Source organism: Mycteria americana, chromosome 1 (genome assembly GCF_035582795.1).
Source record: "Mycteria americana isolate JAX WOST 10 ecotype Jacksonville Zoo and Gardens chromosome 1, USCA_MyAme_1.0, whole genome shotgun sequence".
Classification (NCBI taxonomy): domain Eukaryota; kingdom Metazoa; phylum Chordata; class Aves; order Ciconiiformes; family Ciconiidae; genus Mycteria; species Mycteria americana.
In genome coordinates, this window is record NC_134365.1 from 62,844,004 (window position 1) to 62,859,089 (window position 15,086).

The 15,086-nt window shown below is 45.1% G+C and overlaps 1 protein-coding gene across 1 annotated transcript in view; it reads left to right on the top strand.

Annotated features, from left to right (window-relative positions):
• The first annotated feature begins 1,031 nt into the window (after positions 1–1,031).
• The window catches only part of PAH (phenylalanine hydroxylase), a 38,379-nt gene continuing 24,324 nt past the window's right edge, over positions 1,032–15,086 (top strand). The window contains exons 1-2 of the mRNA XM_075491701.1: positions 1,032–1,073; positions 5,322–5,429. Of these exons, the coding sequence (XP_075347816.1) occupies positions 1,032–1,073; positions 5,322–5,429 (150 nt within the window). The remainder of the gene's footprint in view (positions 1,074–5,321; positions 5,430–15,086) is intronic.

Consider the following 15,086-nt stretch of genomic DNA (forward strand, 5'->3'; position numbering starts at 1 on the left):
CAAGATAGATACTTGACCAGTTCTTTTTTTTTTCACCTGCCCTCCAGTATTGGGCTACAGCTTTCCATTATTCCCTCAATGCCTTTGGTGACTCTTTCTAAACCAAATCTGGGCTTTTTTATATCAAGCCTTTAGGAACCTTTTCTGAAATAATTCATGCCCCGCCACCCCATTCCGCTTGTAGCTCTCCACGGCTGATACTATATACAAGCACACATCTTCTACAGTTCTTCTGCATCTACCTGCCCTCTAGCTCTGACCTACTCTTCTCTGTTCCTTTTCTTCCTTTACCTTCTTCCCTTTCTCCAGGTCCAAACTCATATCCTAGTGTGAGGTTCATGCAGCTAACTCCTGTCTCATATGTCCTTTACACCGGGTTTCTCTCTCTCCAATGTCTGGTGTGTGGAGCGATGTCTCCTGCTCTCTGACCTCTTGGATGCAGCCCAAAAGGTTCTACTAAAGGACAAATCCCTCAGCTGCTGTGCTGTGTCACAGCCCTCCCTGGCTTGTGTCTGGCATCCAAAGAGCGGATCCTGGAGAACATCTGATCTCTGATCACGTGGAGTGAGCCCCGATGGGAAACCCACCTGAGGCTGAACACGCACGCAGCGGTGGGAATGGACTGGAGGAGGCTGAACCGAAGATGATGCATTGACATGCAAAAATGAAAACAGCGGCTGATGTTGATCAGGAGGAGGCAGGCTGTTAATTCAAAGCATGCCGCTTGTCCACATTGGGTACAGATAGAAACAATATGCTGGAGAGCCGCTACGTGCCGGGGTGGGACTCGCAGGGGCCAGCCGGCGTGGAGTGGCTTGTCCATGTGCCAGGGGTGGGGGTGGGGGGCGTGTAGGGACAACGCCCCTTTGGCACGGTGTCCGGGGGAGGGAGCTGGGGAAGGGGATGGCTTTGCTTCACTTGCTCCACTTTAAATACCTTTGCACAGAGCTCTGGCCACTGTAGTAAGGTCAGAAGGCTTCACCTGCAGTGGTGAAAGGGCCTCCCTGCGTGGGCATCGCTGCCCCTGCAACATGGACGCACAGCACTGCAAAATGAATGGTGACCCTTTCCAGGTAAGCGATGGGGTCTGTGTGCCCGCTCTTTGCGGGGGGGGGGCTGTGGCTGCCTTCCTCCCACCCCCCCATGCTTGCAAATCTTGTCCCCCGCTCTCTGAGAGGCGGCGTGACCCAAGATGGGGGGAAACAATGTGCCTGTCTTGATGCTTTGCGGTGCCTGGTTGCCACCGTTCTCCCTTTTGGCAGCCAGCGCACTTATCTGTTGTTAATTGGGCTCATGAAAGTGCAATGAGAATGAAAATGAACATTGCAACGGTATCCTTGCATATATGGCAAACAGAAGAAGCAGCAGAAAAGACCAGCAGCTTATTAGAGGTCTTAAACCTGTGTGATGAAAAGAAAGTTGTCTGCTTCTGTTAAAGGAAAGCAGCTGAAGTTACATGCTCTTCTGGTGGAGCTATTTGTTAAATTTTGGGACTCTGACATCCCTTTTTTTTAACATTTACTGACTTACTTTGAACCCTTTGCTTTCAAAAATACAGGGAAGTCCTGAAGCCCATGCCTTTCGATTACAGGCACTATAGTTACTGCAGGGGCAAGCAACATAACTTGAGGCCAGCATGCTTAATTATTAAGCATTAAAATATTAAGCATTATTAAAAATTCTGCATGTGTGTCTCCTATGCAATGCTGCTGAAGCCAGAGACAAGCTGTAGAAGACATGGGAAAAAAAAAAAAGGCTCCAGTTTCTACAAGCCGTTTTAAGAGCAGAGAGGCCAAGGAAGCCCGGTTTCCTACTGCTTTGTGTGTGAGGCTGAACTCCCACAATAATTCTCCAGGGTCTCACCTTGCTACTTTTCCAAGTTGTGTAATTGCTTGGTCCCAATGAGATCTGTGGGATCTAAGCATCTAAATGCCTTAAGAAATCTGACTTGGAAACTAGTTCTATCTTCAGAAGTAACTTTAGGAATTTTATTTCCTTTGAAATATTTTTTTTCTGTGTTTTCCCCTACTATTTTGTTTATCTAGTAAATCTGGAATTTGCGACACAGAGGTGAAATTTTTCTCTCACTGAAACTGCAGGCCAAACTTCCCCCGGCTTTAACAGTGTTGGAATTCACTCTGAAGGGCTTTATCTAACCTGCTCGGAAATGGATTAGAAGGCTGTTAGGTCTGTGTTATGGATCTCTACTACTGCCACACGTGTCAGGAAGGCAATATCAATCTCTGGGCGAAGTGGTTAACTAAAAATGCAGGTTTGCATTGCACTCAGGTAAACCCCTCCTTGCATCTACATGTCACCTATCTTTGAGATTGTAGTAGGTCCAGGAATGGATGTTCATTTTGTCAACTGGTTCTAATTTTACTTCTTGAAAAAAAAAAAAAGGAGCTGGAAGAAAATTAGAGCTTAATTTACCCCACATTACATTTATAGATCACATATACATGCCATATAGGCAATATTTCAATGACGATGAAGTAATTTGTTCAACTCTTAATCATAATCACAGCAGTAACAGAACAGTAGAACTACCCCAAAGTTGCAATTCCTCTCTATATAACAGGTTGAAAACCACAAAATTAAAATTAGAATTGAGAATGGATAAACTGTGATCAAAAGTTACAACTATGCATAGGTACTACAAAAAGCTCAGCAATAAATGTGCCTGTGTGTATGTTGATGTATATTACCTCCAGTGTATATGTTGATGTATGTTGCCTCCAGTGTATATTGATGTATATTGCCTCCATATATATTGATAAGAACTGGGTAGCAGGAAAACAATCATTTTACTCTTCTTTCCCCTTGCAATGAAAGCTGTCATCCCTGCAGACTCAGGCATAAACTAACGTTTGTACAAAGATCTTCCAGTGAACTGAGTGCATATGCAGATGTGCAAGAAGTTAAGCAAGTATCACGCTGTTTGCAGGATTAGTGCCTACTCCTACTGCAATGTGTCCTACTTTTAAGCACCAACATAAATCAATTTACAAGAGTGGGAAAATGAGTGAGGACAGATTGAAAGTGGCTGATCACAACACATCAAGGCTAGTGACCAATGAGAATCTATCTGGGTTGGAAAGAAGGTTTTTAAGGTATTTTTGGGGTAATCTCATCATATAAAGAGATCAATTAACATCAGAATTACCTTGCAGGAATTGAACCTTGCATTATATCCCCTGCAGCTGTCCAAACCACAAATTCATCCTTTGTCACACAAATACAAGTCAACCTGCCATAGAAGTTGGTCCTCCCGGCATGCCTTGGCAAGAGTATTTTAAACACGTAACTGCATGGCTTTTAAAACAGTTCCAGTGCACACCATGAAAACCAAATCCTTGGTCCATTGGGTAGACACTGGTGTAGCACAGTTCTATCCTTAAGATCAGTTTTGGTTGTGGTGGGAGAAAACAGAAGGGCAAAGCAATGCATGGACAGAACAGAAGGGCAAACCAGACGATGGTTTTCGTTACACTAACTATCATCAAATTTCCAGACTACTGATGTTTGGCTTGCCTTTTGACAGACTCCTGGCGTTGTTTTCCCTTGTGGTTGCTTCAGATGTAAATGGGTTTCATTAGCAAGCTGCCACATCACTCCTGACTGTTTTTCCTCTTGGTTCCCACCATGTAAGAGCTGGGCCAGCTCCCTGGCTAGGTGAGGACCCAGGAGACACAGAGATGCTGCTGGAAGTGTCACGGATGAACAGGTGACAATCTTCCCTCTGGTGCATAAAACCAGTATTTCTACTACAGTTCTCACTAGAGGTTCCCCGAGAAGGTGGAAAACATCTGGATAACTTTTGCAAGCTCTGGAAATAAAGCCAGACAGAAAAATCTGTTGCCAGTTTCTGGCAATGAATTCTCAGGTTAGCAGCAGCCTCAGAGACAGCCTGAAGAATCACAATTATTTACTTTAGAAAAGAAGGTGGTTCCTTGTAACACTGCCTTAGAAAATGCAGTTCCACCAAGAGCTTTATGGCTTCAGTGCAGCTGGATTTGATTACTAATTTGTCTGCTACGAAGACTGTCTTTTCTAAGGACAATATTTGGGAACTGAGACTCTTTATACTCTGATTTATATGTTAAATTAAGCAACAGCTATAATGAGGACAGTCTCTGACTGAAAATACAGACCTTCATAAAGAAAAATTGAATGAATACCTTGAGCCAAGTTTTGGCCCAGGACTTGTTATCTCAGTGTCCGTCTGTGTTGCAGATGTCTGGTGTGATCTTTGAAATACCAACCAGGGGCAATTTGCCCAAGGCCAGTAGATCTTAAAAAAACCCCAGCAAATAAGGCATTAATGTGACTTCCAAAAGTTTGTGATGGTTGTGCATCAAATTTACTCTGACATCAGAAAAATTAAGCTATTCTGGAAATCTCAGCAGTCACTTACCTGCCATGTCAGCTACCCAGATAATTTTGAAAATCTGGCCCCACTCCAGGACTCAGTTTCCTTTTTCTGAAGTGGTGAAATAGCTCTTCTCTACTTAAAAGGGGTTTTGTGGAGAGAAACACATGTACTGAGACATACTAAGACATTCTGGTAATGAGAACCATGAAAATAATTGAAATAAACATTCTCCTTGCTTGGGAATACTGGAAATTGCCTTTTGGAATTTGCAGAGCAGAAAATCAGTAAGAGAAAGGGAACAAACATAAATGAAAACACATCTTGCCCTGAGTCTTTACTCACTGTGGGATTTAGGGAAGATCTAAATGTTTGCTCCAACATTTTTCCTCCTTTTTTTGCTTCTTGTTGTTATTTTGTTTTTAAAACAACTTCCATATCCCACTTGTGAATACCTCCTCTCCTGAAGCTACCTGGAAGGTGGAAGCAGAACTGAAGGGAAACATAGATCATGGCCTGCATCTCTGCACAGAGCTCACCTATATTGCTGTGCTTAATCATGAGTGTTAAAGAAAAGAAAGCCTGAAGGAAGGTCTTTGCACTGTAGCTGAAACCAAAGTGCAGTAATGTTTCCAGTCATCCCTGAGCTTGATACACTTGAGAGGTGAAGCAAGACAGAGGTGATGTTTGGTATTTTCATGTCCTTTTTGACTACCTGGCTCCCACATGAGCCCTAGTTTGAGAGACGGGATTTTTGTCCGTACCATCATAAATCAGAGCAGCCCCAGAGCTGCTCTACTGGCAGCAACAGTGGCCTTGATTCCCACTTAAAACAACTTTATACCCTCTTTACATTGCTGATGCCATGCAAAAAGGGAAATGGAGCAACGCAAAACTGACTCCTAGGGTCAATGTACTTTTTTTGTTTGTTTGTTTTCTTTTCTTTCAGGAATCTATGTACATTGAAGAGTCCTCAAATAAAAATGGTGTGATTTCTTTGATTTTCTCTCTGAAAGAAGAAGTTGGGGCATTGGCTAAAGTTCTGCGCACATTTGAGGTAAATATTTCCCTTCAAGAGACCTGATCAGGTCTTTACATTTTTGCATTGCAACAACGTTTGCTCAGGGTATTTGTGATCATGTTTGTAATTCCATTTCATTGCCATAATGGGGGAAACCACCATGTGTTTCTTTTCTGGAGTTAAAATCACTTAAAGTTCTGGAGCAGAAGTGGCCTTTTTAGGTTAAAATTTGACTTCAGACTTTTAAATTAAAACCTCTACTTTTAACAGATATGAGGGTGGAAAAAACACATTTTCTCAATTTAAGAAGTAGATATTCCATTGTAACTGCTTGAGTAAGAGGTAGAAGTGAATTGGGCCATAACCAGAGATTGACATCTGAGTATGTATATGTATATGTATATGTATATTTATATATATGTATATGTATATTTATATTTATAGAAAGGCAAATATAACCTAAATGTGAGCTGTATGACTCATAGCGCACATGTTGCATGAAGTATTTCTACTGGGGGCAGCTACTGTCCTCTTAGCCCTTGTTTACCTCAGTAAATCTGATATAAATAAGGCCACCATCTCCCACTGTTGGTACTTCTATGGAGAGGGTAGACGGTACCTACAAAACAGCATAAAAATGGCAGCATTTTGCACTTTGTTCACTCCAAAGGAACTCAGCAGCTTGTACTGACTGATTTGGAAAGCTTTTGGGGAAACAAGGAGCCATTTACCTTTCAGGACATTGTGTGCCTATTTATTCTTCCAGAAATATTTCCCAGATGTCATGGATGCCATTTAAAAAGCACGAAATCCTTGCAATTCAGGATGGCTGTGTTGCAACACACACATCTGTGTACTCTGTGCTCCCAAGCAAATACACTCTGTTATATTGGTTTTGTGCCTTTTTTTTTTTTTTTTTTTTTTTAAGACCATCATTCTGTAATGGTTGTGCTTGAAAGCAGCTTTCTGTAGAACACTGTAAAAAGTTGTGGCCTGCATACTTTCCATTTGTAAACTGAATTGATTAGGGAATTAAAGGTTTGTGTGGTATTCATATAATGAAAAATAATTATGAGTTATAGGACATATTTGATTCATTAAGATGAAGGGAAATTCATACCAAGGAGAGCAGAGCTGGTCTAAATCTGTGAATTGACCATTGTAATACAGTCCTGCAAAATGTCTGTATATCAGCGGCGTGCATGTCTGTAGATGAACTAAGGAGGCCTGTTGATATTCTCTTGTTAAATGCATTGCTGTCTACTAACCAAATTGCTATCAGCCTTAAAGGAAAATCTGCAGGGCAGCTAGAATAGGAAGGAGAGAAATAGCCACTCCTTGCATATGACTCTTCTTGCCCCAAAGCAGGTACCTAGACTAGACCAGCTGAATCATGGTTTTCCCAAGTGACCCTGACAGCAACCCAGGGGATGGGGCTCAGCTAAACATGTCTGCACTGTGGTGGTTTCCCATCCCAATGAGGTTGATTCTTTCTGTGCAAACTTGCAGCTTCCCCCAGCACCAAGGTTTGACGAGAGACCGGGCATAGGAGCTCTTATGCCAGTTTTGCATGCTGCTGGCAATGTAGTAGGGCTGGAGGGAAGGATTTAATGGTACAAGCCTGACCTGTAGCTTCAGCTCCTCAGGGCTGTCATTAATGAATTCATAAGCACTGGGGTGTGTAAACCAGAGCAGCCCTTGGGCTGTTCTAGCTCAAAGCGAAGGACCTCGCCCTGTGTACAGCTGCCTAAGACTCATGGACATGCATGGCTGAGACAACCTCCACCCTTTCCCACCGAGGCCATAATCATGGCGCCTCAGAGACACACACTTTGTGCTCAGTGACATCTGCAGCAGGGATGGGGAAGATGGTGATACACAGGTGAAGGGTGGGGACAAGGAGGAAGACCTTGAGAGGGTTTTTTTCCTCTTGTACCCCTTCCCTGCCTGATAAAATCAACTGTGAGATGCAGGTTAGCTACAGGAGTTGGTCCAGACCCTCTGTTGGTGGGCAGGGAGACCCCCTTGCCTTGTCCCCAGGGTTTCTGTCGCTGGCTCAGTGCTGGCTTGGGGAAACACAGCAGGTTTGTCTCAGAGGGGTGGCACAGGGTGGAGATGTGGGGATGGCTGCTCTGGCTGTCACTGCCTCACACAACCACATGAAGTAGGAAAAAGGAAAACACAAAAGCCACAAAATATGATCAGACTGTTCCCCAGAGCAGACGTAGCACTGCAGCCGCTGGCCCCTGCAGAGGGCCAGACCTTGCACAGCCGCTCATGCTGATGGCCATGCGTGCCACATTCGGAGCCCCTCTGATCCTTGCTGAGGCTGGGAGTTGCCCAGGCTGCCGGGGTCTCTCTGGGCACTTGCGCGTGGGAACGCAGGCAGAGAGCACAGCTCAACCCTCTCCTCCTCGCAGCTTGCGCCTGTAAGTGATTAAAGGACAGTGCCTGGCTTTGAGGATTTTGCCTCTTCTCTAGCCAATCTATAAAATTACTCTGGGACATGAAGAGGGGAGGAGGAGGATTACGAGAGCTGTAAATATGAAAGTCTTGAAAATAAATCCTCTCTCAAGACAGGGAAGAAAGCGTGGAAGCAAGATCCAGACTGAGACACAGGGAACTGAGGGGATACCTAAAGAAAGGGGAAGTCTCGTGGTGCCATCAGCAGCCAGGCTGCCTTTCTGTAAAGGAGGTGTCTGTGTGGACCTTGGGAGGTTCATCCTCTCCTTGGTTTAAGAGCTGGAGAAAAAAATTCTGTTACTTTGGGAGGGCTGTTCAGTCACTCTTGTGTCCCTGCCCGGGATGCAGGAGCAGCTCCTCACACCGAGGTTCACATCCTGCCCATGTCCTACTTCTGTGCTGGGGTGAAACTTGGCCAGGCATTAGCCCCCACCACAGCTTGATCTCCATGGGGAGCAAGAGCCCAAAGGGAGCTATGCTGTGCTCCAACCTGGCCACCCACCTGGGTAAGAGGAGGTCCAGGTGCAAATCAAGCACCATGGCTGCTCCCCAGTCCAGATGTAACCTGTACTTGCCCAAGAGGCAAACCTCCCAGGGAAGGAAGTAGTGTCCAAACACGGCCCGGATGAACTAGGTAAGCCCCCATTGTGGGCCAGGATGGACTGAAGGTAGGGGAGCCTCATATCCAGGTAGGTGAAGGCACAAGGCCAGTGGCTACAGGGAGAGCATTGATGGCACAGAATTACATCCTGTAACTGACACACCAGGCTTAAGAGAATTTCAATGTGTTTTGGGGAAACATTAATGTTTGTCCTATTCAAATATCCCTCAGGGTTGCTCATGCAGTTGACAGAGTGCTGCATGCTCTCACATTTGTTTTTTTGCTCAAAGACCCAAACTCTTGTTTTCTGTTCAGATCCCAGTTGTACACAAGTCTGTGGCTACAGAGACAACTGTTGTTTTTCCTATGTAGCTTGAAGGCTTTTTTCTGAGGAATCTCCTCTATGTACTTAGCCCCTTAGTCTGCTGGCTTTGTGTCCAGAATGTACTTGATTATATCCACTTTTTTCTTCTGTTTACTCTTGATTCATATTCTCTCTAATGCATTTCAGTGCTGGGCCAATGCACAACGTCCAAAAAGCAAGCAGTCTGTACTGAAGAAGGGCTGGACCCTCCAAATGGCAGGCACATATTTAAAGAAAGACTATAAGGCTTTTTAAGCTGAAAGCATTTCTGTCTTTAAAAGCAAACCCAGACCATGTCTATGGAAGGGTTCAACATCCACTTTGGGTGGGAGGAAAGTCCTTTCCCAGTCTCACACACAAAAGTAAGCAGCACTCAGGAAGACACCCCCCCCCAACCACCAGACCTCAGCAGGCTCCTAAGCTCTTCTGACCCCTGGCTCTTTTCTCCCCTCTGTTTTGCGAATCCTTGCCTGGCTGCATGAATGTGCTCCTCCTGAACTGCTCTGTACCCAGGGTGCCCTATGCCAATGTTGACAGTAGAGTCCCTGCAGTCCCTTCTCCACCTTCCCTGTGGAGACACAGTGTCCGCAGGGCCAGACTCGCCCTCTGACATGTGTTGTAATGTAATAGCAGCTCAATCATACCCAGCAATAAGCAGATTGTTAAAACTGAATACACTTTTCTTCCACACTAGCTGCTCTGTGTGTATATTGGGATGAAGTAAAGATTTGCTTTCTGCTTATCAAACCCAATTATTTTGCACTTGAAAAGCTTATTTGTCCATAATCTTTATCTGTCCTAGTGTGCATACAACTTCCTTATGGGTTCTGCTTCGGTAACACCTCTGTCCTCATTGCAGGCTTGAGAGTGGCCGTAGAGACAGCATAAACCCACCAGCAGAGTCTTTACACCAACTTCATTTTAATAGGACCTGCTGTATACTAAGGCACTACTTGGTGCAGCCATATGCTGTTTATTTGTCTCATGCTGTTACAGAAGATGATAGCTAGGAAGCCAAAACTCAAATAAATACCTTAGTCTGAAACAGAACATCACACATAAGCAAGCATCATGCTTAAAATCAGGAAGACAGAATAGTTATTGTGGAGTTATGTTTCTTTTTTGATTCACTGAACAAATCGAAAAGTTATAGCATATAAGTCCAGGTCAGAAAAAGACAGAAATCTTCCAGGTTTCAAAACTGAAAAAGCAAAGCAGAGCATTTTGGGTTAAACCAAATGTTACACTTGATGGGAATGTTTATTTTTCTCTATAGTGATAAAAGCCTATTGAAAGTGAGATAATTTTTTTAGACAACAACAAAGTCTGAAAGAAAAAAAGTGAAGAAAGTGCCTTTCTGAAAGAAAAAAAATGAAGAAAAAAAAAGTTGTTCCCTCTCAAAGACTGGCATTTCCAAAGTTAAATTAATCATTAAAAAATATCAGAACTAAGCATTTCAATATGCAAAAAGGATTGCCCTCAGTTTTAATTGAAATTTTTCCACATTAATTTGTGAATACATTAATCTCCTCCAAAGTTCTTTTCCTGATGGATTTACAGGTAGTAGAAGACATGTCAGCTGTAGTATGTGGCAAACATTGGGTTGGAATATATTACAAGTTTGCTTAACCCATTCTCAGAGAGGAGCTTTCCATCTTCACTAACGTCACCTTCCCAAATACAGAGCAGGACTTCAGTACGAGGTCCAGCCGTCAGTGGTGTTACTTACAGTGGGTAGGGCTTTAGCTCAAAAGCAGCCCCATTGATTTGCACCGAGTAGTGCTCCTGCTCCCAGAGTAAGTTACTGCTCTGTGGGAGGACTGGATGAGAATAACGGGCTGCACCAAATGAGACACTGTGCTTTCAGAGCCAGTAAAGGTGATTGTGCTCTTTTTCTGTTTAGGAGCTTACCTTATTCAACAGAAAGTCCAAAGTGACTGTTCTCTCTTTGTCCCTTGGGAAGGTGTTGGCTCTGCAGTGTTTTGGGATGTTTCCAAATCAGGAGAAGCAAGCAGTCCCTTTGGCCAGGGGGTGTGTTGGAGGTGCCTGCAGTGATAGGTGAACAGGCCAGGCATGCCTCTCTCAAGAGACTTGTTTTTTCATCACGGTATGCATATGCACAGCTACATTTTATTACACCTGAAGTCACTGCTCCAAATCTGTGTCCTTAGTTTGAGCCTTCCTCTTTCCAGGGCCAGGAGAGCAAGACTCCTTGATCTAGTAAACCAACACGAGTTTAAAGAGAGGAGTGCCGTCTTGCTAGGTGCTTGTGCAGTGCCACATGCTGTCACATATGCTTTTTGGTTTGTCCTGCTCTATGTGTTTTGTGGCTAGATTGTGCTGAACGCCTCATACCAAACTTTAGGTTTGGAGCAGAAGTGTCGAGTGATGGACACAAGGGGCTGCTCCACAGCTGGCTGCCCTTTGGAGCTGTTTGCTGGCATGGGCCAGCTCTGGGTCCCTTTGCCTCCATGAGCTTGGCGTGCGAGGAAAACCCTAGCAGATGTGAAGGAGAAGATGGGGAAACACTGTCTTCAGCTGAGAAGCAGACCCTTGGACAGTAAAGCTGAGCCAGACGGCTGCCTTTGCCTCCACTTTGGGAAACCATGGTTGAAGGCATCGCTGTAACTTCCTAACTCCCCTGATCTCCTGTGAAAATCAGGCACTGAGTTTCTACTTGTGCTTCTGAAATTGTCCACCTTCAGGAAGCCCTGAACTAGCCTGTGACAAGCATTAAAAGAACATGTCACTTTTTTTTGTATCAGGAAAGTGCAAGTAAATCCTTGTTTTGAGAGATTTAACCCAAGTTCTCACTGAATGTTGATTAGCGTCATCGTAGTGCTGTCGACGGTTCTTCATCTGGTAACAATGTGGGGTCTCCTGATGAAGCCAAACTTACTTAATGACAACAGTCAAGAAAACAAGCTGCAGATGGATTTCACAGCTGTACTTAGTTTTAGCAACCATATACAGGAGCATTTAGTAATGCGTAAACAGAAGGAAATATGAACGCCATGGGAAGCAGTAGCCCATAACATTTCCAGAAAGTATCCATCCCCACTGAAAGCTTCCCCATGAAGCTATGAAAACACAACTTTTCTTTTCCAATGATCAGGCCATTAAACTCTCTGTAGGTGGGACTAAATTCTCTTGGTGATGACCTCTGCAATACTGCCAATGTAGTGTAACACCAGGCTGGTTTGATCCCGCTAGTGTGGGGCAGCTGCAGTGTCGGAGACACTCGGTCGGGGTGGCATAACTGGAATAACCGAGGGAAGGGGCTGGAGCTGCTTCATGGCCTCTGAGAGGGAGCCAAGGCTGAGATCCAGCACTGTGGGGTAAGGCAGGCAGGGAGATAGGCAGTCTCCCCCTGCCTCCACCATTGCCTCTGGTGTAAATTGGTGTCTGTATCGCTAACCCCTGTCATTCAAAAATCATGACTTACACAGAATGGATGTAGTTCTAACTTGATTTTTGAGCTCTGAAAATGTCTTGACACTTCTTTCTCTAATGGGGAGTGATAGAGATACAGTTAACTTGGATATTCAAATAATGAAGGCTGAGATCTTTCCCCCCCCAGCAGTGGAGGTTTTAAGAAAAAAAAGCAAGAAATTTGGAGTGACTTCTGCTAACTTCAAGGGATCTGGCAATACGTTACCCCTGTGATCTCCATTAAGTGTTACACCTAATGCTACCCTCAGTCCTCAAGACAAAATCTGTTCTGAATTGTTAATACTTGCTAAAAAGTATGTTAGAAATGGCCTAGTACACTGCTTTGAAATAAATGCAAGGTGAACAGCTACCCCCGCCTCTACCAACACAGAAGCACTGCAACAGGTACGTAGTTGTATGATAGGATGTGTCCGTGTAGGAGAGACTCAAACTCTATGCTGGTCGTAAACCTGAGGAGAAGTAGGGAAGCACCAACCTGCTGCAAGGTCTTTGCAGCTGCAATGAATGGTGGGGCAAATTCAGCAAAGGCACATCTAGTCTCAAGCCATGGGCTCATCTGATTCCTACCAGCTCTAAAATAGGAAACGCAGAAGAGACCAATGTTAATAGTTCAGGTGTGAATCCAGCCTCAAACATGTGACAGCCCAGATCTTCCAAAACCAGTTAGGTTAGGAATTAGGTTCCATCAACAAAAAATAGCTCAGAAATCATGAAGTCCCATAAAATAAATACAGAATTTTTGTTAGCTGCCTTTTGAGGCCATACAATGTCAAGATTTCAAGCTCTACTAAAAAACAGAGAGATTGAAAACTGCTTACAATTAACAACTAAACCAAAAAATGCCCCCATTCTCCTTTCTCAGGTAACCATTTGTCTCCAGAAGTTGGAACTTTAAATAAAGCATCAACTACTGTGACAAACCTGACGCATTTGCAAGATTTGGCAATACTGAGGATATCAAAAGTCTTGAACAATGTGAAACTATGAAGATTAAACACTAGATGGAGTAGTTGGACTAGAATGAAATTGAGATTTGTAAAGCAACTCTAATAACAGAGCCATTGTAAATATTTTGAAATCGGGGGCTTAGTAGCAAGGCACAGTGTATGACAGCATGTTTCTACAGGAGCGCCAGTTCAGGGAGCTGGATGTATGCTGCTGAATTCTTGCTTTGAAAACAGTGACCAGAAGGGTTCTCCCTTCAGCTTCTCTGCCGTGAGGTACTGAAAGCCTTGGCACAAGGAGGCAACAGGTCGGCTCTGCACATTGCTGAGCTGCAGGCACCCCTCAAATAAAGAGCAAACCAGCTTCACACTCTGCGGGAAGCTGTTTTGCTTATCCCAGGTGTAAGAAAGGAGGTGACTCTCTCCATGAGCTCCTTCCTCCCTGTCTTCTTTTTTTTTAACTTTTTCCCACTCTCTTAGGTTGTGGCGATACTCTGGGAGGCATTGATGCTCCTGCTGCCTTAAGCATGCCTTGTGCCCATCCCGCAGCTTGTCTCTTCATTCCCAAACCCTGCATCATTCCCTCCATTTTGTGGGCACCGCTGTTTGTGCAGCTGCTCACTGAGCCAGGTCGGAGAGCTAGTACAGTGGAAAAGTCACCTGGCCAAAGAAAAAAAAATACAGTTGAGGTACCTGTGTGATCTCTCAAACAGCTCTGCTATCTCCAGGGGAGGGATGCTGAGGCAGGGATGAACATTCGTGGGTAGGGGAGGGAAGCAGGGGATAATGGCCACTGGAGGTGTCCATGTTACCACAGCCTCTGCAAGACATAAAAAGCCTAGGCAGGGTCCGGGACCTCATTCCTCTGTGAGTCTACACAGAGACGGAAGACAGGACCCTGACGCATCAGTGCAAGGCGAAGGTAAAGCAGCACCCAGTGTGCCTGAGCCGAGCCTTTGCACGGGGGGAGGTTTTACACCCACTCTCCACCTTCGTGAGTGGCTCCGCAGAGCAGCCGAATGGCCCAGGGCTCTGGGTGCCAGCCCCACGTTGCTGCACTGCTCTCCACGGCACGGCTGCGGCAAAGGGGCTGGCAGCCCTCTGCGTCTGCTCTCCGTAAAAAGCTTTCCAGCCCCGAGTCATCTGAACTTCCAGCTCTGGGCCGCCCCACCTCCCTGTGCCTCACCAAGCGCAGGGTACAATGTGCGGTCTGTCTGTGAAACGGGGCTTTGGAGGCCTAAAACAAATTGTCTTCGGGGCCCAGGACAGTGGCCGCCATTCTCTCCCCCAGACGGCCCTGTGAGGACAGCCTCTCTCAAGAGCGGCAGTTGGCGAATGCGCTTTTGACCTTTTCAACTTATTGTATTGGTATCTAGCCAAACAATTTAAGTTCATCTGTAGCGTGTGACACTCAGGAAACAGAGGAATGACATGCATGCTGTTTCCTACCAAGTAATAAACTGCCTTTTGTGGTGGAGTGAATGAGGCCTTTGCCACTGATGGCCAGATGCCCCCCTGCGCTGTGCAAGCACTGAGAGGAGCAAAGAAAACCTTAAAGGGCTTGAGAAGCTCAAACTAGAGGGAGGTACAGAAAGAAAGCTTCCCTCTTTCTTCCCTGTAGGTCACAAGTAGATCCTTGCAGCGTTTCTTCGTGGATGAAATCCTGACCCCACTACAGCAGGGGGTTTGACACTGACACCAGTGGGGCCATCATTTCACCCCATGTAGTCTGGGGTCTTCTTAAGCCTGAAAGCAGCAAGCCAGCAGCTTCTCCAGGGCTGCTGAGCACTGTGTGTCAGCTCCTCTGACTATTCTGCAGTTGATCTTCAGGGCCAAATTTCCTCCAGGGATTTGCCTATTCCTCCCAG